Source organism: Leptodactylus fuscus, chromosome 1 (genome assembly GCF_031893055.1).
Source record: "Leptodactylus fuscus isolate aLepFus1 chromosome 1, aLepFus1.hap2, whole genome shotgun sequence".
NCBI lineage: Eukaryota > Metazoa > Chordata > Amphibia > Anura > Leptodactylidae > Leptodactylus > Leptodactylus fuscus.
Window position 1 is genome coordinate 254,984,464 of NC_134265.1, and position 26,119 is coordinate 255,010,582.

Sequence of the window (26,119 nt, forward strand, 5' to 3'; positions counted from 1 at the left end):
ATCATTTCTGTCCAGGCATGTTTCATGAGTTTTAGTTTAAAAAAAAAATCTGTTGAAGCACGGTTAAAAAGCAATGTCTGACTTTCATTTGTTCATTTTCATATTATTTATTATTACTTTTGTCAGATTCAAGTTATTTCTGTGACCATTGTGGGTTCTTCTCTCAATAAACGAGGGGTACCAACAATTTTAACCATGTGTGTATATACCATGAACACTTAATTATATACAGATGTAGCAGAGTTAACCCAGATTTCTGTAGTTGTTTAAACTGCTGCAACATGATATCTTATCACAGAAGATAACAAAAACCAATGAAAAGTCATTAGAAAAATATCTTTCAATGACTGTTCATAGTTTTTTGTTTTCTTCTGTGAAAAGGTTTTAAGCTGCAGCAATTTAACAATTGCAGAAATCAGGATTAACTACATTTGTATATGAAATATAGTTTTGTCTTTTTTTTAATTCCTGTATCTGTAGTTATATGAAAAATCAATCCATGTCTGCTTATCAGTGTCCAGAAAGTAAGGATTACAATGACAGATTAAAGGAACACTACACATAGAGCATACAAAAAATATAAAAGCAATTCCACTATTATCCTTTTTTATCCTATTTTGTTTCATGTGCAACTGAAAAAGAGGAACATATAAAGAAATCTTCTTTATGTGTCCAGTCTACGCTCACCGTCCTTGCAATCCTGCGTCTTTCTGAAAGACACCTAGCTAGTGCAGACCTATCTGCAGATGGGCGCAAGGATTGTTAAGACATGTCACCTTGGTTGAAGCTCATGTCTCAGTCGCTTACCATCCAAAATGTGGGAATGATCAGTAGGAGATGAATCCTTGTGTTCTTTGCTTATTTTATGTGTAGAGCTTATGGTACTACCTATCCCCCTCACCTCCCCCTAGCCGCAGCCACTGTCAGTTATGTTCTGCTTGCCAAGTCTCTCGTCCTCTCAGGCACCATCTCTGCTTTCAGCCTCCTGTTTCTCTGCATATCTCTTAGATGACTCTTGCTCTGTCAGTATTAACATCTTCCTCAACAGGAAGGTGCCGGAGCAATAAGGTTCCTTGTTTTATGGTGTCCTGTGAAAGCTTTCTTTTCAATATTCTAACCTCTGCCTTTACACCCAACTTTGAACCTACCCCACCTGCCCTGAGCTATGTAAGTTACCTCTAATGAACCAGTGCCAAATGCTTTTATCTTACATATGAACTCCACATGCCCTGACATCAATTTTCCATTGATTACCTCTTTGACTGTCCCTTCGGATCAACTAAGACTACTCCTAGAGTTAGCAAACTGGTGGTTCCCTGTAGTACCACATCTCCTTATGGCGGTTCAGGGATTAAATCTCAGACACAAATATCCACAAGTCAAATCATTTCAGTTCTACAGTGGGCCAACATATGTAAAAAAAAAAATCAAGCAGACAGTGTGGCTAAGTAAGTTTATCTGCTGTTCTCTTTTACCATTCATTTCAAGATTTAGTGTCTGTTATTTTTCTCTATTTTATTCTATTTTATTGTTTTCACAGTAAGGCTACTTTCACACTATAGTTTTAACATCCATTGCTCTGATCTGTCAGAAAATCTAAGCAATGGATAATAAAAAAGCAAAATGATACGAACAAAACACTTAGTATAAAACCAGTCATATAAAGTGAAATGTTTCAGTTTCTAGCCCGATTAAGTTCACCAAGACCATTTTTTGCCATTAGTATACAGTCTGTCAGTTCTCTATCTCTGGTCACAGGGTGTTACAATAAGGAAGTAACAAGAAAAAAAGCGTTTCAGCTCACCCTGTAACGTATTGTAAGGGCTTCTTGGAGAGCCCCGCTTGTGGGCGGACTCCTACCCTCTGACACAGCAGTAGACAACAATAAGAGACGCCAGCTGCATCCAAGGTGCCAATTTAGAACAAGGATCCACGAGGTTAAAAATTAACTCTTTATTCTTCCATATTAAAAAGGTTACAGATGTAACTGTACAGGTTAGTCTGGTACAAGGCTACGTATTTCGGGCGCTATACGGCCCTTCTTCTCGACTCAACCTCCCAAACTAACTGAGTTGCTTATAAACAATACCTGTACTAACCCCTCCTACTAACAATCATTAACATGTTGATCAGGTGTTTATCTAAGAAAATCTAATAGCATACAATATAACAACAAATAGTAACAGATAATAAATACATGTTCAATATTGCAAACATTATACATAGAAAACATCAACATGCACAATAATCATTATGTTAAACCGTTGTGGATCATGTAACTGAAAATCGCATCATGTGTGAATAGAGTCCACTGTTAATAAGTCAGAACAAAACAGAACCATACCAATAAAGAAAAATTTTTTAACCTCATGGATCCTTGTTCTAAATTGGCACCTTGGATGCAGTTGGCGTCTCTTATTGTTGTTAACTGCTGTTACAATAAGGGATGGGGAAGGGGGGGTGCAGCTGTATGGGAAAGTGTGGAAATTCCTCCAGGGTAGACCATAGAGTAGGTCTCCTGGCTAATGGTGATGTGAGATGACCTTGTGTGGCAGCTGAACATGTATACTTTTGGTTCAGTTTACTTTGGAGAATCTTTAAGTGACATGTAACATGGAAGCATAGTTTCTTAAGCATGCAGTAACGACTCACAGAGATCTCTACAACTATAGATGGGAAAGGCATTAGCTCTTTACTCCCTCCTCTAGTCTTCTGTCCTTTTACACCATGGGGTGACCCGGCTCCAAATCCTAGCTCCATGGTGCTAGCTTGACCCTTGCTTTCAGCTGCTCTTGGGGAAATACTGGACTTGCATTGGCCATGGATACTCCATTACCCACTTATTAGAAGTGGAGATTTTCCATACAGAAACAAGACTATTTGTGCCAATTTCTGGGGGCCAATGTTGAGGGACAGCCTATTGACTAACAAGCACAACTTATTCAATCTTTTCTCTTTAGATACCATCTCTAAGTGGACTCCAACAGACTAACGCTAAGGCCCCACTGTTTTCCTCCGCGGACTTTCTGTTACAATTATATCTATAGGAAAGCCGCCGGCATTTCCATAGATATAATTGACATGCTGCAATTTTTAAAACCGCGCCGGTTTTGGAAATCGCAGCATGTCCGCGCTGAGATTTATTTTGCAAAGTGGGCATGGCATTTGCATGAATCCCATCCACTTTGCAAGTGCTGTAAAATGCTGCGATTTTTACCAAATCGCAGCATTTCCCGGACAGTGGGGCCCCGACCTAAAGAAGGCTATAATCTAACTCAACCCACCTTCTAGAAACATCATAGTTGATGCCATTCCCATTTACAAAGATAATGCTGCAAAAATGGCATGCTTTCTCTTAAGGCTAAGGCCCCACGTTGTGGAAATGAATCTTTTTTGTTGCAGATTTTGCTGCAGTTTTTGAGCCAAAGTCAAGAGTGGATTTAACAGAAAGTAAATGAATAAGCGCTTCCTTTATATTTTCCATTCTAATTCAAGCCACTTCTGACTTTGGCTCAAACATCTATAGTAAAATCTGCAACAAAAAAACACTACGTTTCCACAATATGGGGCCTACAGTAAGGTGCCTTAATTGCCATATTAGCCTATAGACAGGTGGAAATGCTGCAGTTCTCTGGAATCTTTGCCGTTCTCTCAGAGCACTTGCAGGATAATTTGCCTATCTGTAAAAAAATGATTTTCTCTGCATTGCTTCTTCAGTTTGTTGTCATAAAGGTATTTTTCTGTTCCTATTAAAAAATCACATTTTTTATTTGTGAATCATTTTGGATTTGGCATATTTCCTTTAAAGGCACATTGTGAAACTAAAAAAAAGTGCAAAAATACATTAAAACATTAGCAAATAGCAGAAAACATATGTATGGTCTAAGCAAGTACAATTTTTTTCCACGAGGAGTGTTCTTGTGAGACACTAGTATATACATATATAATAACAGCCATAATTCTATGTATGAATAAAGACTTGACAATAACCAACCACCAATAATTCCGCGGTAAGACAGGTGTCATGTTATACTAATATATGAAAATAACTTCTGATAGCAAGTGGCAAAGAAATTCATTCTCTGAACAGTGAATGTCCTCTGGTGAATTAAGCTATGGATATTATTTCTTACATGACAGGTACAAAATCCATGTTATTGAAACTGGATCACTGTGTCTTCGATGATACATTCCTATGTCGATGATAAAATTGCCTTTATTCCATTAGCACAGCTTCTTGACATGTTGTCAGTGCTGGGTAAGAATGTGTTTCAAAAATCTTTCTGTTGACCTTGAATGTGTTTTTCTTATTTACTTGTGTACCTCTGTTTTTTTTTAACTAATGCAGCGTGACTCTGAATCAACCGACTAATCCGAAGGAAGCAACCAATTCATAATCAATTTTATATAGACACAAATGGAAAGACCTGTCTATCAGGCTGCGATGGAACGAAATAAGCCAGAGGAAAGCCAACCAGTGGACATTTGTCTTCAAGCCTGATATTTAACATAAGCTACAACCTAGTGTTAAAACTCTTATTTCTCTAATACCTTGGAACTCTTTAGAACAAAACCTCGTTTATTGTATTCAGGGCACATGTCACTCTATCATGCCGTCTGTGGTTAGGGCAGAATGGACAAGCCTATACATTTCATATAAATCCTTTAATTGCTTTATTTCTACAAATTATCTCATATATAAATCTAAATAATGTGTATTTTCATTAGATATGAGCGAACTGATTTGTAACAAATCAGCTTCGACTCAAATTTTCCATAAGTTTTGTTACAAAACTGAAATTTTTGGGATTCGGCTGGGGTGAACTAAAATGGCTGCTGCCAGATGAAATATCAGATAGAATAGCAGAGTAGGAGGAGGTCTCTGTGACCTAGATGGGCTTCTGACATCACCTACAGCCTCTCAGCCAATCATGAGTAGTATGTGAAGAAGTTACAAGTCTGATGTCATAGTCTGAATATAAGATTCAGTGGGCAGTAAAGGAGAAGAGCCATTTTTTGAAAGAGAGCCTAGAGGAGAGATGTGTTATTAGTTATTGTATGATCCAAAGGAATTGCTGCTACATTGTTGGTGGAAAAACAACACTAACAATGCAATAGAATTACAGAACTATAGGAGAGGAAGACTAGTATGGTTCATAGTTTAGTTAGATTTAATAAATTTTGCTGTGACTGTAATGTTCTTTGTGTTACACAATCACACCCCAGGCCACCCATTCATTGCCAGTAGTCTCATGTTAAATCTTTTTTTGCAATAGTCTTTGTTTTTTCTTTTAATACAGTGTCAGGTTTGTCTATACAGTAGCTTATTGCTCTGTGATTTGACTGTTCACAGAATGTATTACATTGTTTTAGCAACAGAGTCAGTTCTTTCAGTGCAAAATCAAAATCAAATTCTAATTTTTTTTTTTTTTGCAATAAAATTTAGTGATAAAAATTCAAACTGACTCCTACAGCGTGTTCTAGCCCAAAGACCACCAAACTGATGTGGGGCACACGGCATAATGGCACATAATGGAGGGCCACTATGGGGCATTACACTGTATTTTGCCACTATGTATGGACATTATACTGTATGGAGAGGCAACTATGATATGTAGGGACACTGTGGGATGATATGCAATGATATATTAGTATATAATATGCCACACTGTATAGAATATGAAAGGTCCTCTTTAAAGCATCTCCAGTTATAAGCAGCTTTGCATAAATTTATAATAAATAAATAAATGCAGGAATTGAAAGATAACAGAGTAGTAGAAAAAGATATCTAAAACTAAAAAACAGCACTAAGAACTTGATTTGAGGCACCCCAAATGACATGACCAGAGCTGGTTGGACTTCAGCTAAATTTGCACCCAGATTATCACCCCAGACACTTAGTGTGAGAAATAGACGCACTATCAAGTGAAATCAAACCAAGACCCAGAGCAAAACTCACAAGACAGAACAGGAGAGTGGAATCAAAGGAATAAATGTACCAAGGTTGATCTGAGAGTTCACGTCAAAGTCAAAATCAGAACACAAACAAATACCGGGTAACCAAGCCAAGGTCAGTAGTACAGCAAACATACAGGCATGAATTAAACTATGGAGACTAGCTAGTAACAATTAACTAATAGCAGGTGCATGGAGAGTTTGGGACAGACTTTAAATAGCTCTCCTCACCTCCTGAGCAGTACTGAGATTCCTAACAAGCTGAATACAAGAAATCTGCTCTCGCACTAAATTCAAATCTGTCAATCATATGAGAGCAGCTTTTGAATTTTGAAATACCGGCGGTTGCCCCTTTATAATCTTTCCCTGTCACAGGGATGTCACAGTATAGGGATAGTAAAAAATGGTGGCAAAGAGTGAAAAACAAAACCACAGCAGAGATACCCTCACCACTGCCAATGGTGACCCTGCTATGTATAGATACTTTGACCATTTTAATTTAGTGCCAAATCATCTATTCTGGCACTAAATTCAAATGGACCAAACACAGAAGAGCCACTGCCGCCATCGAATTCAATAGTGGGAGCAGCTGTCCTGTGATTTCTTTTTTTAACCCACTTCCACCAATTTTTTTTACTATCCATAGTAGCAAGAACACTATCTTTATTATCAGCAGTAGTCCTGCTATCACAGACCACTGCCACTATTGAATTCAGTAATAGTAGCCGCTTTTCTGTGCCAGCGACAGTGACTTTAGTTAAACTTTGACAAGTCCCAAATTATTTGGTTTTGTTAAAAAAACAAATAAATAAATATTCGGTTCGAGTTCAATTCATTCATCTCTATTACTGACCTATCCTTAGGCTAGATTATACTTTTAGTCTAGAAAACCTTTTTCCTATAAAAATGAATTGAGAATAACATATTAACAAATTGCCTCGTTTTAGGTATTATAGTTAAATGTACAAGCACTGTGTGAAAATAAGTTGTAGATCCACTTGACATTTAATTAAAGGATTTTTGATTACCATGTTCATGTTCTGAACTTAATGACATAAAATATATTATGTTAGAATACAAAATAAAAAGTATACGTACGTTAATTTTTTTCCAAACCCTGGCCAGACAAGTAAGCATAGAGTTCTTCTTGGTGTCACTTTGATTTCTGAATAAAGGCACTGAGGGAAAGCCAGCACAAATGCAAAAACCCAGATACTTCCAATGACGACTTTCGTTGACGTGGCAGATAGACGTGGCTTCAATGGATTAATAATAGCCATATATCTATAAGACAAGCATATTAAATCATAATGTCAGAATTCTAAATTGTTGCAAAGAACATTTTCTGTTTATAGACAATGATCATCATAGCTGCAGTAAAATATTATGTTCATTCTTCTCATAGAAAAACACTTAAAGCAACTCTTTACACTGCCTCTTACTAAGGCTCATTACCCTCAGTATTTGTGTCTCAGTTACATAATGATCAGCTTTTTTCTCATTAGGCCTTTTTGATATTCTCAACTTTTTCATCTAAAACTTTAAATTGCATATATATATATATATATATATATATATATATATATATATATATATATATATATATATCATGTAACCCCTGCAATAAGCACTTTGCATACAGCATATGCTACAGTTAAAGGGGTTTTCCCATCTCAGTACTTCAGCAGTCTGCCTGCAGTCTGTTCTTCTCACTACCTGTATCCCCCCCCCCCCACCTTTGCTGAACGGGCTTGATAAGGATCACAATACTTATACCAATCAGGTAATATGCAGATGCTTGTACACAATGGATTCAGTATTATCTGGGTGTTTACATAGAGAGATAACAGACTCGGCTTTATCAGCAAACTGCAATTATCTGAACTGCTTGTCCTGCTGGCACTGAGTAAGTGACATCACTTGTCCTATCTCACAGGTCCGTAGTTATAGTAATTCTGTGTAAACAATGGTAGGAATAAGTTCATTAGGAAATGTCTTCATTTTACATAAGCTACCAGTATAGATAGGATCCTTGAGATGGGACAACCCCTTTAATGCCAAGCAAGGACCCATTACATCAAACATTAGCTCTTTTTATCCTACAGGATAGGGGATTAAATTACCCTACATCACTTGCTTTCCCATGTCCTTGCATCTTGGGGAGGAGCATCAGAGAGAGAGACTGATAGGTCCAAGTAGAGGATTATGGAAATTGAATAAACAGGAAAGAGAAAGCCAGAGAGCACATACTATGACACTGGGTAATCCAGAACATAGAGAAAATTCTACCAGTCCAACAGCTCACTCGCAGATATATAAAGTAATTTTTTTCTGGTGTGGCAAACAATTTTGAGGCAACAAAAAGTGTAGCTATATTGGTTGTCACTAGAGATGAGTGAGTAGTGAAATATTCGAGATTCTATATTCGTTTCGAGTAGTCCCTCAATATTCGGCTATTTGATGGAATATTGAATCCCATTATAGTCTATGGGAATAAAATGTTCGTTTCAGGGTAAACCACTATTCGACAAATGGGAGTCACCGCGTCCACAAGTAGCAGGAGGAGAGTGTTGAGGAGGAGCGAAGGAGAGCGTGGTACTTGGGCAGTCAGCACCGGGAACTATCTAGGGCCGGATGCGGTTTCTCTAGATTACCAGGAGAGCACAGACTTTCAAAACTAGCCTAGTACCCGAGCGCTGGACAAGTAAAAACAAAGCAGAAGGAGTCTGGGCCCACATACAGAGAAAGAACAATACAGAGCAGGACATGGCAGGGAGAGAATGATAGACCCACATGATAGTGTTTTACCTTTGAGTAGCAATCTCCAACATCCCTCCTGCAGAACCAGAGTTGATTGGCTGAATGTTATACAGTGTATAGCATTCGGCCAATCAACGCTGGTTCTGCAGGAGGCTCGTCTTTGATGAGGCGGAATCTAAGATCGGACCACAATGAAGACTTCATTACAGCAATATTAGAGCAATAAGTAACAACCAATATGGCTATGCAAAAATACCAATTGGAAGAAAACAGAAAGATGCCAAGATTTCTACAAGGAAAACAAATGATATCAAACCTTTAGTGCTGCCTTAAATACTATGTATACCTTTCTGTTTTTTGTTTCCAATATTTATTTGTGTATATTCAGAGAAATAATACATTTTTGTAGTTGAGTACAATTAAAATGTTTGCTTTGTTTGTCTTCTACAGCTTACATGTATAAGCAACTTGAAGAATGCTATTTCTTATCTAAGGTTGCCTTCACATGGAGTAACGCCGGACTTGTAAAAATCCTCATTCACAGCCGTACACACGAGTGCTGCGGAAGGCTCCTGAACACTTCCCATTCACTTCAATGGGAGCGCTCGTAAAGCCGGCGTTACGAGCACTCCCATTGAAGTGAATGGGAAGTGTTCAGGAGCCTTCCGCAGCACTCGTGTGTACGGCTGTGAATGAGGATTTTTACAAGCCCGGCGTTACTCCGTGTGAAGGCAGCCTTATCCATCAGACTGACAGCCTGACCACTCATTTTCCACCTTTCCGCTTTACTATTATTATTAAAGATGAACTTTGATCTGGTCATAAATCAGCTTTAGGCTGAAGCCCCATGTTGTGGAAATGCTGCTATTTTTGTTGCAGATTTTGTTGCGGCTTTTTGAGCCAAAGCCAAGAATGTCTACGAAGCTAATGGGAACTATATAGGAAACTCATGGGGTCCATTCACACGGAGTAGTGTGCACATAATATGGCACGTATACGGCATGTGAGACTTTGAGCGCCGTAAAAGCTCCCATTGATTTCAATGGGAACCTGGATCGTATACGCCGCGTTATTTTGCGGCCGTGATTTTGCAGCTTTTACGGCGCTCAAAGTCTCACACGCCGTATACGTGCCACATCATGCGGCATGTTACTCCGTGTGAATGGACCCTTATACTTCTACCTTCTACTCAATCTACTTTAAAAAAAAGCAATAAAATCTGCAACCAAAAAAAGCTGTGTTTCCGCAATGTGGGGTCTCATCCTTAATGTCCACACATACATTGAATAGTCCCTTTGGTTCAAAACTATGTATTCACTTCTTCATTAACAATCACATGCATACAGTATACTGTCAGTAAAATCATGAACGCACAGAGATATTTATCAATACAAAGCCTTGAAGCAAACAAGTTGACACACAATAGGACAAGGGTAGATTTTGAGTGGACACACCAGTTGTCAAATTATTTATACATTTCCAGAAGGAATAACATGAGCACATCACAACAAGAAAAAATGCTCTAAAATGATTATTTCCAGGAAACACAATGTTCTAAATAAAACACGAAATTGTTTGGAGTAGAGTAACAATTAAAATAGTAATACAAAATGAAAGTTTGTGTCGTACAATGGTGGTACATAATATCATTTCAATTGTGTTATGAGGTAGAATTTGTATTTACAAGTGAGTTGTGTTTAGAAATGATTTAATATTATCCTGGCACTATAAAAAACATTTTGTTTGCCTGAGGCATTCAGAATGTCTACAGACCTTTTTACTTTTTTCAGATTTTGTTATGCTGTGACCTATGCTAAAAAATATAATAATCAAGTCTTCTCCTATCATTCTGTACATAATACCCCCTAATGAGAAATCAAAACAATGTTAAAGGGGTTTTCTGAGATTTTTTTTCAATTTTTTTTTTTTTTTTACTGATTTGGTGATGAATACATTTTCTAATTGAGACCACATAAAAATGTTTTACCCTTGGGGGCCACATGGTGGCTCAGTGGTTAGCACTGCAGCCTTGCAGCGCTGGGGTCCTGGTGTTCAAATCCCACCAAGGGCAAAAAACCATCTGCAAGGAGTTTGTACGTTCTCCCCGTGTTTGCATGGCTTTCCATCCCATATTCCAAAGACACACTGATAGGGGAAAAAAATGTACATTGTGAGCTCTATGTGGGGCTCACAATCTACATTAAAAAAAAAAGTTTTACCCTTTTGCAGAACTTTATGAGAAACACAGTTTTTGTTACAATCATTCATTACTGGTCCTTATCATGTGTAGAGATGAGTGAACCAATTTCTTGCAAGTCGTCATCAACCAAAATATTCCAAATTGTTTGGTTTTTATTTAAACCAAACAAATGGTGATTCATCTTGGACAAAGTAAAATGGTCAACGCCACATGTATGGTGCAGGTAAAATACAGAAGAGACGTGTCTTGTGAGTCACTATGGCATTCTGGCATCAGCTCACAGCCTCTCGGTCAATAGACAGTGGTAGGTGGGCATCATATAGCGCTGATGTCATATACTCGTACACTATATAAGGTGCCATAAGAATGATCACCAGGCATTGCATTAATGGTGGCTGTACAGGTGGATCTTTGATTCATCTCACAGTATAATACAAAGCACTGAGTTCTGAAAAGCTCACTAATTGCAAGAAATAGAGCTAGAGAATATTAGGAACAACACAGTTTAGTTAGATTTAATCAATTACAGGCAGATTAGTTGTAGAAATCAAAAATATTAGGATTGAGGGAGAATATCTGTACTTTGTGAACCTGACAGAACAGCATCCTGCACTAATACAATTGACAGTTTACCCTTTCATTGCCAATAATCTAATTTTTTTTTACAAGCCGGTTAGTGAAAAATATTTTCTTGAGAGGTTTTTGGGCAAAAGTTAAAAGTTTTTCCCTTTTTTTCCCCATTAGATTCATAGAAACTGCTGTTCTAACAGCAAAACACTGATTCTACCTGCGCTAATATGAAAAAAATCTTTTATTATTTAAGGTTTTTTTTTTGTTGTTGTTGTTGTTCTTCACAGACTATATAGTCTCACAGCCTGTACTAGTCTGGAAAAAGACCCTATTATTAAAGAGTTTTTTCTGCTCTACTCCACCAATACACAGTGTGACTGAGTGAGCCGAACTGAAAAAATATAATCGTGGGACTCTTAAGACACCAGAGTATAATAGCTTGAGGCCCAGGGGAGTGACAAAAATAATAAAAAAAAGTATTTATAATGACTTTCTGTTAGCACCTTTGGGCCTCTTCACAGCATCTTGTGTTTAATCACAGGCCTCAATGGTGATCCGGGCGCAGGACGTCATAGAGGAGTGCCAGACACTGTGAGGAGGAAGACAGCATTGGTTGCAGTAATGGGGCTCAAAGGAGGTAACATAAGGTGTGTATAAATGTTTGTTTGCTTTTTGTCCCCTCCCCTGCACCTCCAGCTATCATACTCTGGGGTCAGAAGACACCCCATAGTAAAATAATTCACCAATGGCAACCATTTTAGCTTTTCCAAGACAAATCCTAAATGGCTTTGTTGAAAACTGAACAATTTGGAATATTCTGGCCAAATCCGGTTTGTTGCAAACTGATTTTCCCATCTTTAGACAGGGCAGGAGCTTCACCGCACCTTAGACTGGGAGGCCTGATAATCTAGGCCTTGGCTTCACTCATGGCCTTCACTCATAACTATCAATTACAAAAGTTCCCTAATTGGAGTAATATATGAAAATATAGAGCAGGGCCCACAGAGCAGCACCACATCTCAAATGCTCATAGTGCAGAATTTGTGAGGATTAAATTGGCAAACAGCTGAGCTACAAGTAAAGATGTCTGGCCAGTTTCCTGAGTGGTTATACCCCCAACATTTCTAAAGCAGATTTGTTAGAAGGGCTGAAAGGATCGTAAATACTCATTTAATTCTTTCTAAAAAAAAAAATTACTGGATGTTTAGACCTGGCACAAACTATAAGGAAAAAGTTTTGGTTAATAGTTGTCATCACCTTCTTCATATTTAAGAAGGGTCTTACAGCAAATAAACCCTATGGCAGTTATTTTGTCCCGTGTTACATAATGGAATTCATATTTACTAACATTGCAAAAAACTATAAAATAATTATTTTTGTTAAAAAGATACATTTTATATTTTAGCCCTGTAGTACATACTGATATGTAGTGAATGGTGGCAGCCATGACCTGCTGCATCTCTGACTTTGAGCTCCGTAAGAGGTCTGACTTGCCAGGTTATACACCATTAGAACTCAATTTTTTTTAATGAAAGCCTGGATGTTACTCTCTCACAGTCTTGCGTAAAGTATAAAATAAGAATAAAATATATCCCCAGAGCAGAGCTTTAATTATACAAAAGGGAATTTATCATACAGTCTATTCCATTGACTTCCTAGTTTTTGAAATAGGCAATACAATTCCTTGTCACAGAGCTTATATAGTATTGTGGCAGAAAGGTGAAGAGTGGCAGAAGTGTACAGGATGACTAATTCCGTCTAAGGTTTACAATAATCGTAGGAGACTTGATTACGCCAGAGCTGTGGCCTCTTAATCTGCAAGCGACGCTGAAGCTGATGGGTCTTGAGAGTGTGACTGTAGACAGGCAAACAAGCTCTTTCCCTAGAGACAAGATGGCATTTTAGAATCTTTATTAACCTATATCTCTCTATATTATAAAAATTAATTTCTGACTGTCTGTCTGTTTGTCTGTCTATTCTTTATGCGCGACCAAACAACTGGACTGATCTTCACCAAATTTGGTACACAGATACTTCAGGTGTCCGGGAAGGTTTAAGATGAGGCACCAACTCACTCAGACGTACCGTTGGATATACAGCTTTCCCAACACCCTGAGCCCAGGGGCGTAACTACCATAGAGGCAGCGGAGGCGGCTGCCACAGGGCCCGGGACATTAGGGGCCCGGTGACAGCTGCTACCGCTGCGTTTTTTTGTTTTCTTTTAAATAGGCCATTAGGGCCCCTATTCACTTGCCGATCCTGGCTGGGCCGGGATCGGCAAGTGACACTGTGGGCCCCATAAATACTATCATTATACTCGGGCGTCTTTGTAGACCCCCGAGTATAATGATCGGCAGATCGGGAGAGGTAAGGGAACATAATAAACAGTGTTACTTACCTCTCCACGATCCTGCCAGGCCTCCTTTCTGACATCTCTGACGTCACATGAACCCGGCCTGTGTCCCGGGTCATGTGACGTCTGACGTCATTTCATAAGGACGCCAGCGGAGAAGACACCGTAGGAGCCAGGGGACAGGTAAGAAACAGTAATTTATTTTTTTTTATTCCCCCGGGTCTCCGATTATTATACTCTGGGGTCTCCAAAGACTATGGGGGATAATACTGTGTGCAGGGGACACTATTGGGGATAATACTGTGTGCAGGGGACACTATTATGGATAATACTGTGTGCAGGGGACACTATTGGGGATGATACTGTGTGCAGGGGACACTAAGGGACATAATACTGTGTGCAGGGGCCACTATGGGGGATAATACTGTGTGCAGGGGCCACTATGGGGGATAATACTGTGTGCAGAGGCCAGTAAGGGACATAATAGTGTGTGCAGGGGCCTCTATGGGGGATAATACTGTGTGCAGGGGCCACTAAGGGACATAATACTGTGTGCAGAGGCCACTATGGGGGATAATACTGTGTGCAGGGGACACTATGGGGGATAATACTGTGTGCAGGGGCCAGTAAGGGACATAATAGTGTGTGCAGGGGCCTCTATGGGGTATAATATTGTGTGCAGGGGACACTAAGGGACATAATACTGTGTGCAGGGGACACTATGGGGAATAATACTATGTGCAGGGGCCAGTAAGGGACATAATACTGTGTGCAGGGCTTACTAAGGGACATAATAGAGTGCGGAGGAGGGGGTCAATCAAGGTCTTCGACGACGGTGTCGGTTGGGGGGGGCCCCATGTCAAAAGTTCGCCACGGGGCCCCGCCATTCCTAGCTACGCCACTGCCTGAGCCTCCATTAGCCAAAACAAACCTGCAAGTCTTTCACTCATATTCCGACTGCAATACACACGGCCACTCCACATGCACAATCCAACACTGATATCCAAACTGAGATGCACGCCAAAGGATTAGATACGCGCATCTGCACACAGTTCCACAAGCCGAAGGGTTAGATACGCGCGTCTGCACACAGTTCCACATGCCAGAGGATTAGATACGTGCCTCTGAACACAGTTCCACATGCCAGAGGATTAGATATGCGTGTCTGCACAAAGTACAACACACCGAAAGATTACATATATGCGTTTGCACACAGTTCCACATGCCAGAGGATTAGATACGTGTGTCTGCACAAAGTACCTAACGCTGGAGGATTAGATACACAGGTCAGCACAAAGTATCACATGGCAGAGGATTAGATACACACATCTGCACAAAGTACCACACCGAAAGATTAGATATGCACGTCTGCACACAGTTACACATGCCAGAGGATTGGATAAGTGCATCTGCACACAGTTCCACATGCCAGAGGAGGATTAGATATGCATGTTTGCACAAAGTACAACACACCGAAAGATTACATATATGCGTTTGCACACAGTTCCACATGCCAGAGGATTAGATACGTGTGTCTGCACAAAGTACCTAACGCTGGAGGATTACATATACATATCAGCACACAGTATCACACACCAGAGGATTAGATACACAAGTCAACACACAGTATCACACGCCAAAGGATTAGATACGTGCATCTGCACAAAGTACCACATGGCTTAAGATTAGATATGCACGTCTGCACACAGTTCCACATGCCAATGGATTAGATACGCGCGTCTGCACAAAGTACCACACGCCAGAGGATTAAATACACAAGTCAGCACACAGTAACACATGCCAGAGAATTAGATATGCACGCCTTCACACAATACCACACGCCAGAGGATTAGATACGCATCACAGCACACAATACTACATGCAGGAGGATTAGGTACGTGCCACTGCACACAATACCACATGCTGGAGGATTAGATACACACCAATGCACACAGTTACACATGCCGCAGGATTAGATACGCACATCTACACACAATACCACATGCTGGAGGATTAGATTTGCAAGTCTTTACACAGTTTCACACTCCAGAGGATTAGATGCGCACCTCAACACATAGTACAACATGCCAGAGGATTAGGTACACACGTATTCACACAGTTCGAAATGCCGAAGGATTAGATACGTGCGTCTATACTCATTTACACATGCCACAGGATTAGATACACGTGTCTTTACACAATAGCACATGTTGGAGGATTAGATACGCACATCTGCACACAATTCCACATGCCACCGGATGAAATACACGTGTCTTGCACAGTTCCACACTCCGGAGGTTTAGATATGAACATCTTTACACAATACCATACAATAGAAGATTAGATACATGCCACAGCACAAAATACTAAATGGCGGAGGATTAGATACGCAATACTGCACACAATACCACACGTGAAGGTTAGATACATGTATATGCACAGAGTATCACATGAGGGTGGATTAGATACGCATGTCTGCACACAGTACCAAACGCTGGAGGATTAGATACACAAGTTAGAAAAAAGTACCACATGCCGGAGGATTAGATATACGTGTCTGCACACAGTTCTATATGCCGGAGGATTAGATACGTGCGTCTTTACACAGTTACACATGCCACAGGATTAGATACGTACGTTTGTGCACAGTTACAAATGCCGGTGGATTAGATATGTACGTCTTTATACAATACCACATGATGGGAGATTAGATACGCGTGTCTGCACACAGTACCACACGCTGGAGGATTAGATACACAAGTCAGCACACAGTATCACACACCGGAGGATTAGATACGCGTGACTGCACACAGTATCACAGGCCGGAGGATTAAATACGCACGTCTGCACAAAGTACCACAAGCTGGAGGTTTAGATATGTGCATAACCACAGTACCAAGCGCCAGAGGATTAGATACACATGTCTTCACACAATTCCACACGCCAGAGGATTAGATACTGATGTGGATACTGATGTGTCATCACAGGGACAAGCCAATCACAGAGCAGTAGTGAAATCATCACAGGTCCTTTTGCAGAAGTAGGGAAGAGACAGTTGGAGCTGGTGAATCGAAAGCAGGAGGAGGGATACATACATAGAAGAACCACAGAGGAGGGTGTGAACAGAGGGGTGCACGGGAACGCCCATGGTGTATTTACATATACGTTTAAAAGGTAAATCATTAAAACGGGGGGGGGGGGGGGTCTTTTAACAAATGATTGGCAGGACTTGAATAGCCTTTTTACAGGTTGTTCAGGCATATGTTTATCTAAAATAGCGAAAATCCAGTGATAGAGTCTCTTTAAAAATTGAGAATTGTTCTTTTCACTTCAGAAAATTCTATAGCCCACATATATTATTATTCACAATTTGTATCTCATTTTAATTCATTATGTGTAAAAACATTGTATAATTTTAATAAACTCACATATTCGCGAGATAGTATAATAAAACTAGAGACTGTTTAAAGAGACAGTAGAGATTTATAAAGAGACTGTATAAGGTTGTATTCACATTTTGTATGGGACATACAGCTAATACTTTTTCCTCTTTGTAGATGAACTGTTTTGTTTATTAATAAATAGGTAGCCCACACAAAAAATTGTAACTTAAAAAAGTAAAACATTTTTAAGGCTAAGGCCCCAGCCAAAAAGCGCTGCAGGAAAAATTGTGGCGGCAATGCTTTGCGGTTCTTCCCGCAGCGCTTTAAACAGAAAGTTTGTGGAGTTTTCCTCCACAGACTTTCTGTTATAATTATGTCTATGGAGAAACCGCCTGCATTTCCGTAGATATAATTGACATGCTGTGATTTCCAGAACCACGTTTTTTACCGCAAATTGGGCATGAGATTCGCTTCAATCCCATCCACTTTGCTTGCACTGTAAAATGCTGCTGTTTTTTACGCAGCGTTTTCGCCATGCGCAACTCGCTATATTTCCGACCCATGGGGCCCCGGCCTAAAACTGCTTCTTTAAAGGAGCATGTCTATTATTCATAAAGGAGACCCTCCTCTAGAGTTGTCAGATGCCCCTTTCTGTTGGCTCCCATGGAAGCTGTTAAAGTTTAGTCCATGAAAATTTATCATGGCATATGCTTGGATATTTGTTCTCTAATCCTATTAATATTATAAATGTGAAAGTTTGTGGGTTTGTGAGTTTGGATGTTCGGATGTTTGTTCCTCAATCACGCAAAAACCGCTCCAACGATTTGGCTGAAATTTTCCACAAACATAGTCACTACACCCGATTGCGCAATAGGCTACTTTTCGTCACAATAGCGCACATACTTTTGTGCCAGGACCCCCACAAAACCCAAACTCACACCACCATCTCTGCAATCTCACACACTTTGGACCATAGCAAGCCACAAAATTCATATTGCCCTCTGCAGCCTCGCCCCTAACCCCACACAATCTCATATACATATACTTTACCACTTTGCCCCTCACCTTAACGATACTCCAGGAGGTTCTCTTTAACGCTCTGGAGCAGCCATGTTTGCCGACCCCCACCGCTCTGACAATCCGCGACACCGCCCACCCATGTCAATACCCCTAGGCGGTCTAATAAATGCAAAAAAAAAAGTTTAAAAAAAAAGTAAAAAAAAATATAAAAACAAATAAAAAGGATTAAAAATTCAAATCACCCCCCTTTCCCTAGAACACATATAAAAGTAGTTAAAAACTGTGAAACACATACATGTTAGGTATCCCCACGTCCGAAATCACCCGCTCTACAAAGCTATACAAATATTTTTCCTGTTCGGTAAACGCCGTAGCGGGAAAAATGGTCAAAAGTGCCAAACCACCGTTTTTTCACTGTTTTGATTCTGATAAAAATTTGAATAAAAAGTGATCAAAGCAATAACATTTCCCGAACATGGTAGTACTACAAAGTACATCCGACCCCGCAAAAAAAAACCGCCCTATACATCCCCGAACAAATACGTATACAAAAGTTACGGCTGTCGGAATATGGCAACTTTTCAAAAAAAAAATTTTTTAACACAGTTTTGGATTTTTTAAGGGGTCAAAATGTAAATAAAACTATATAAATTTAGTATCCCCGGCATCGTAACGAAACACAGAATACAGGGAACATGTCATTTTGGTTGCACAGTAACGCCGTAAAACCAAAGCCCGTAAGAAAGTCGCAGAAATGCATTTTTTCTTCAAATCCACCCCATTCTGAATTTTTTCCCTACTTCCCAGTACATTATATAGAATAAATAATGGTGGCATCATGAAGAAAAATTTGTCCCAGGAAAAATTAAGACCTCACATGACTCTGGGAGCCGAGAAATAAAAAAGTTATGGGGTTTAGAAGGAGGGGAGTCAAAAACGAAAATCAAAAAATGCCATCAGCGGGAAAGGGTTAACTTCAAATACTTCTGTCCCAAAGTCACTATGTAAAGTTTCTCACAACACCGTATAGCAGCTCAATTACAAAATAACTTCAACACAAAAGTCTCACGTATTCTCTGAATTACAGAAACAACAAGATACAAAGTTACTTACATTTCATATCCCATACCTTATACACACTACGAAAACCTTACCCACGCCTGTATATACCCACTTCTACAATCACCGCAGACGAAGTCGCGGGTACCAGCTAGTCATATATATTGTTTTGATATAGCTAAAAGGATATTTTTTACTGCAGTAAGAAACCAAGAGTTTCTACCATTCATAAGAATCTGTGTCAAATCAAACTGAATTTGATGTGTTGAGCTGCTTGAAAAATAGTCTCCATTTATCACAGCTTATTGCCCAGAATAACCAATTATCGCGCAGCTTTCATTTTTCAGAGCAGTGATTGGTTATGATGGGTAAAAAACTTTTCGTGAGACAATTTTGATAAAGTTGGCTTCATTTATTGTTTTATAATATTTTTCATATATACTTGTATGCATACCAGTTTTTTAATGCTAGGAGAAGAAGAAGAAGAAGAAGCTAAGACATACTGCTAGTTACCACAATTAAAGTCACTGATGGGTAATTTACTCAGTATTGTAGATACATTCACTGAAGGAGTAAATCTGAAACTTAACCTTTATTAGGTATGTTAAAAATAAACAAGTGCCCAAAATGTGATTAAAAACAAGTGAGGGAGTATATATCCGTTAATGGGGATGGAGTAGGTAGAACCCCAACCCCTATTATATATACATACTCCCAAGTTCCTTTTTCCCAAAATTAGATATATATGGATTATAGTGTCCACTACACTGCTGATTCCAGGGGCAGGTAGGGGCTATTGTTACAGAGACATGTAGATTTCTCCTAGTTAAAGGTCCATCAGATAAGGATAGCAAATAGCCCTTAGCAAGTGTCCACTACTGCTACTATTTTGAGATGTAGGCCGTGCAGAAATTGTAAGGGTTCAGATGAAGCCAGAGTTACTATTTTTTGTATGTGAGGTTTTCCAGAGTCATCTAGGGTATCAAATAGGTTGTGGTAGCTTAGTCTATGCCAGAAAGCGGTTGGTACTCTTTCCGACTTGGATTCCCAAGAGGGGAGGGCACCAATCGGGTTAAGAGGTGAGATATCGGGAGCCAGCGAGTCCGTCAATGAGCTCCATGTTTCAGCTGCTCCAAGAAGCAGTTGGTTCACCTTCTTTATCTGTGCCCTGTTCGTGAGTGTAACCAGAGGTCAGCTATCGAGGTGGGACCAAAAGTGGAGAGTGAGATCGAGTAAATGGTGGGATTTACATTAGGTACTTCGATCCATCTTTTGAGTTGAATAGCTTTGTAATATTCTTGGACATCGGATAATCCGATACCCCCAGCTAGTTTTTTCTTCATTAGGAGTTTCAGTGGAAGCCGAGGGCATTTGGATTTCCAAAGAAAACTCATGAATATAGATCTCATAGATTTGAAGAATGAGGGAGGAAGACGAATCGGGAGCATGTGTATGTGATACAAAATTGTAGGCATAGCGTAGGTTCTGAGTAAGCTTCGCCTGACAAACCGAGAGAATGAGAGAGATGTATAACAGTGCAGCGTATTTTTAATTTCTGACAAGAGAGGTAGAAAGTTTTCTTGGTAGAGTTGGGCAGGGTCAGCCATCAGTTTGATTCCTAGGTATTTGACTGATTTGGTTGTCCACTTCAAAGGGAAGGCCAGTTTCAAGTGGGTCATTCCAAATCGGGGGATATTTATGTTTAGGACTTCAGATTTCTCTAGATTTGTTTTATAGCCTGAAATAAATCCATAATGGGTAAGAGTTTCTAGGATTTTTGGTATACCTGTCTCAGGGTTGGTAACTAATAATAAGACATCATCCGTCAATGCTGCAGAGTGTAGGATATTTTGTCCGATTTTCAGTCCCGAGATATCTGGATGGTCTTGAATAGTTTGCAATAGAGGTTCTAGAGTGAGAATGAAAAGAGAGGGGAGAGTGGGCAGCCCTGTCTAGTTCTATTATGTATATCAAAGGAAGGGGTGAGTGTCTCATTTATTTTGAGGCGGGCATTGGGTTGATCATAGAGTGTGAATATTGCTGATATGAACTAAGGTGGGAAGTTAAATTTTTGTATTGCTGACTGCATGAATTGCCAACTGACTCTGTTGAACGCTTTTTCTGTGTCAAGGCTTAATAGAGCAAGCTCAGAGTTGGTTCTTTTGGTGAATGAGATTGCATGTAGTAGACGGTGGGAATTGTCCTTCCCTACCCTTCCCAGGACAAACCCGCTTGTTCCGTGTTTAAGAGATTGAGGATTAAATATTTGATTCTGAGGGCTAAGACCTTTGCCCATATTTTGAGGTCAAGGTTTAATAAGGAGATTGGTCTGTAACTGCCACATTGTGTATGGTCTTTACCATCTTTCAGAAGGAGAGTTATGTGTGCCTCTTGAGTTTGTCTGGGAAGGGAGGTGCCCGTGAGAAGGGCATTGCAAGTTCAAGCCAGGTGAGGGACTAGTTCAGATTGGAAGGTCTTGTAATAATGTAACAGAAATCCGTCTGGGCCAGGACTTTTTCCTGTTGGAAATGATGAAAGAGCTGTATTGATTTCCTGGTGAGAGATAGGGTCAGGGAGTTTGGAGGGTTACATGTTAGGGAGGGTGACTGAATTGAGAAATAGGTCAGTTTGGGATTTTTTCTGTACTCTTGTTTTTGATGTGTCTAACTTATCTAAATTATAAAGGTCAGAGTAGAAAGCCAGAAAAGCAGACGCTATGTCTGGGGTGGACTTACAATGCTTGCCGTGTTTGTTTTTGATGTGGGGAGATAAAGCATTTTGATTTACACTTGTGCAGCATAGATGTCATCAGTTTCCCCCCATTATCCCCATGGGCATAGAGTTTGTGTTGATAGTGCAGGTAGTGTTTGGCTGTATGTGCATTGATGATGTCTTTAAGTTTCTCTCTAAGTTTTTGAAGTTACTCTCGGAGGGGCAGCTGTTTGCTAACTTTCCTTATCCTTTCAATCGCCGCAATGTCATCTAATAATTTATCAAGAGCAGCTTGTGAGTCTTTTTTGAGTTTAGAGGCCATGAAAAGTCTGCTAAAATAAAATAAAAAGTTGGGCTATTTTCCATAAGGGACCCTTAATCCCTTTCCAGCCAGTTTTGGTGAATAATTTCCCCGTTCGTCCCTTTACTGCTATTTAATTACTGCACGGCTCATGGAATTCAACCATTACATTTAACTTGATCCACTTCTCTGCTCGCAGAAATTATTTTGGCTATTTTTGTATTGACATGTTTCAAAATTCATATATTTCCAAAGAAAGTCATAATTGTCAACAGTGAATTAACCCATTCCCACTGCAGGCATTTTTCGACTTTTCAATTCACAGAGCTGTATGAGCACTTCATGTTTGCCAGACAAATTGTATTTAGTAATGGTATGATTTAGCATTCAGTACGATTCACCGAGAAGCTGAAAAAAAATTGTAATTAGGTGGAATTGGAGAAAAACTGCGACATTCTTACGGGATTCGTTTTTACAAAATCATTTGCGTAGCCAATGACATGTCACCTGTGGGTTGGTATAATTCCAGGGATACCAAATTTTTATACTTTTTTTGTCTACGTTTTAAACCCTTAAAAAATATCTAAAACTTTGCTAAAATAAATTTTCCTTGAGTCACCATGTTCTCATGATCCAAAGGCCCCTTTGTCACAAAAGAAAACACAACTAATGTAAGTGACTCTTGATAGTACTTGCTTCAAGTTTATAGACGTATTGGGAGATCAAGCAAGACTGTACTATCCTATACGACAATATTAATAATACAGACTGACATACGTCTTAAAGAGGTTTTCGAGCACTTTGATAATAATGACCTATATAGAAAAATTACTAACACTGAAAAAGTTACTTTAGAAAATGAACTTTTATTCTATGAAAGGAGATTGAGTTTAAAAGATGGAAGGCGTACTGTATGCTATTGTATTTTGAGATAGGAGTTTTGTATCTACCAAAACAGCAAAACCTTCATATCTATCATCAGCCTTCTAAGATTTCAGACATCTAGCTTAACAATGTCCTAGCCCTCAAAAGGAACTTTTTAATGATCACTCTCACAGTCTAAAACCTTACCTGAACAGAGATACTGTATCTCAGTCTTACCTTGACTGAGATTCTTTCCCTGTGTGTTTCTTTGTGGTTTGAATGAAATCTTCCACTATTAAATATAATTATTATGCATATAGTAAGCCTACCTTCATTATATACAGTTAGGTTTTACTGCCATGGCTGCCAGATATTGAAACTAATTATACAAAATGAATCGGAGAGATTTTAGAATTCTTGTGCATTTATCTGTCTCTCTCTTCATACTGGATTCTGTCTGCTTAGAAAATCTTGTCATTTCTGACACCTTCTACTGTAATTAGGTTCTAATTAAGTTATAGGAAGTGATTAAGTAATATTCAATTGCAAATAGCAGTCTTTGTGTATTGTACCGAATGCTATAATAGAGTTCTATCATCTGTCACAAACTCATCAGATGCTCCTATGGAGAACGAAATGACAGCCAGCCATAATTTTATGTTATGCAATTGTGGCTCCATCATGAATGATAAGAGATCTCCGGGATTGAAGAAACAGATCAACCTGTGAGAGTTCCAACAACCCCCTCCCCTTCTTTTAATATTACTGTAGCATCACCACTCTGCAGCTGCCAAGTAACATGTATGTACATTCACCGGCCACTTTATTAGGTACACCTGTCCAACTGCTCGTTAACACTTAATTTCTAATCAGCCAATCACATGGAAACTCAATGCATTTAGGCATGTAGACATGGTCAAGACAATCTCCTGCAGTTCAAACCGAGCATCAGTATGGGGAAGAAAGGTGATTTGAGTGCCTTTGAACGTGGCATGGTTGTTGGTGCCAGAAGGACTGGTCTGAGTATTTCAGAAACTGCTGATCTACTGGGATTTTCACGCACAACCATCTCTAGGGTTTACAGAGAATGGTCCGAAAAAGAAAAAAACATCCAGTGAGTGGCAGTTCTGTGGGCGGAAATGCGTTGTTGATGCCAGAGGTCAGAGGAGAATGGCCAGACTGGTTCGAGCTGATAGAAAGGCAACAGTGACTCAAATAGCCACCCGTTACAACCAAGGTAGCCAGAAGAGCATCTCTGAACGCACAGTACATCGAACTTTGAGGCAGATGGGCTACAGCAGAAGAAGACCACACCGGGTGCCACTCCTTTCAGCTAAGAACAGGAAACTGAGGCTACAATTTGCACAAGCTCATCGAAATTGGACAATTGAAGATTGGAAAAACGTTGCCTGGTCTGATGAGTCTCGATTTCTGCTGCGACATTCGGATGGTAGGGTCAGAATTTGGCGTCAACAACATGAAAGCATGGATCCATCCTGCCTTGTATCAACGGTTCAGGCTGGTGGTGGTGGTGTCATGGTGTGGGGAATATTTTCTTGGCACTCTTTGGGCCCCTTGGTACCAATTGAGCATCGTTGCAACGCCAAAGCCTACCTGAGTATTGTTGCTGACCATGTCCATCCCTTTATGACCACAATGTACCCAACATCTGATGGCTACTTTCAGCAGGATAATGCAATGCCATGTCATAAAGCTGGAATCATCTCAGACTGGTTTCTTGAACATGACAATGAGTTCACTGTACTCCAATGGCCTCCACAGTCACCAGATCTCAATCCAATAGAGCATCTTTGGGATGTGGTGGAACGGGAGATTCGCATCATGGCTGTGCAGCCGACAAATCTGCGGCAACTGTGTGATGCCATCATGTCAATATGGACCAAAATCTCTGAGGAATGCTTCCAGCACCTTGTTGAATCTATGCCACGAAGAATTGAGGCAGTTCTGAAGGCAAAAGGGGGTCCAACCCGTTACTAGCATGGTGTACCTAATAAAGTGGCCGGTGAGTGTATATTTCTAATGAAAAAGACCCTCGCGTGACAATTTTTTTGTTTTTTTTGAAAATTGCAGTATGTGAATTATACCTCAACAAACGCAATGAAAAACACTGCAAAAAAAAAATGTCATGTGTTTCTGATGTGTTTTTTTATGCAACTTTTTTTTTTTTACTGTGTTTTGCTACATGGGGCCTTAGCCTTGCAGAGGTTCTATCATTAGAATCCCGTTTTTAGCTAAACCCATATCGGAATAGCCGTAAGAAAGGCTATTCTTCCCCTACCTTTAGAAGTCTTCTACGGTCTGCCATTTGATATATATTCCCGGTTTCTTCATTATGGTAATGAGTTTTTTCGCAGCACTGGGGGCGGTCCACAGAGATCAAACAGCACTGAGGGTGTCCTCTGTTCTGCAAGAAAACTCTCCAGTGCCGCCACCTTCTTGTTTTGTGCCTCTTCTCTCCTGTTCGGCCATGGGAAAATGTAAAGTCAGCCATTTTCCTGAGGCCGAACAGGAAAAAAGAGGTGGAGGCGAAAAACAAGAAAAGGGCGGTGCTGGAGAGTTTTCTCGCAGAACAGGGCACGCCCCCAGTGCTGTGAAAAACTCATTACCATAATGAAGAAAATGGAATTATATACCAAATGGCGGCGTCCAGAAGACTTCTAAAGGTAGGGGAAGAATAGCCTTTCTTAAGGCTATTCCGACGTGGGTTTAGCTAAAAATGGATAACACAGATGTCATTGCTTTCTTTTCACAGACCCATTATGCGTCATCACCAAACCAAAAAAAAGGCTGTGATTCTGTTGTTTTTTTTTTATGGAGCTGCAATCTACAATAAGACACTGAAGTCCGAATAAACTCATTGAAATGAATGAGTACGTATGTACAGGATAAGCGGACATGTGAATGAGGACTTAAATTCTAAC

At 39.8% G+C, this 26,119-nt stretch overlaps 1 protein-coding gene across 1 annotated transcript in view; it reads right to left on the minus strand.

Annotated features, from left to right (window-relative positions):
• The window catches only part of TACR3 (tachykinin receptor 3), a 135,775-nt gene that overhangs the window by 72,384 nt on the left and 37,272 nt on the right, over positions 1–26,119 (minus strand). The window contains exon 2 of the mRNA XM_075285764.1: positions 7,054–7,239. Coding sequence (XP_075141865.1) covers positions 7,054–7,239 — 186 coding nt within the window. The remainder of the gene's footprint in view (positions 1–7,053; positions 7,240–26,119) is intronic.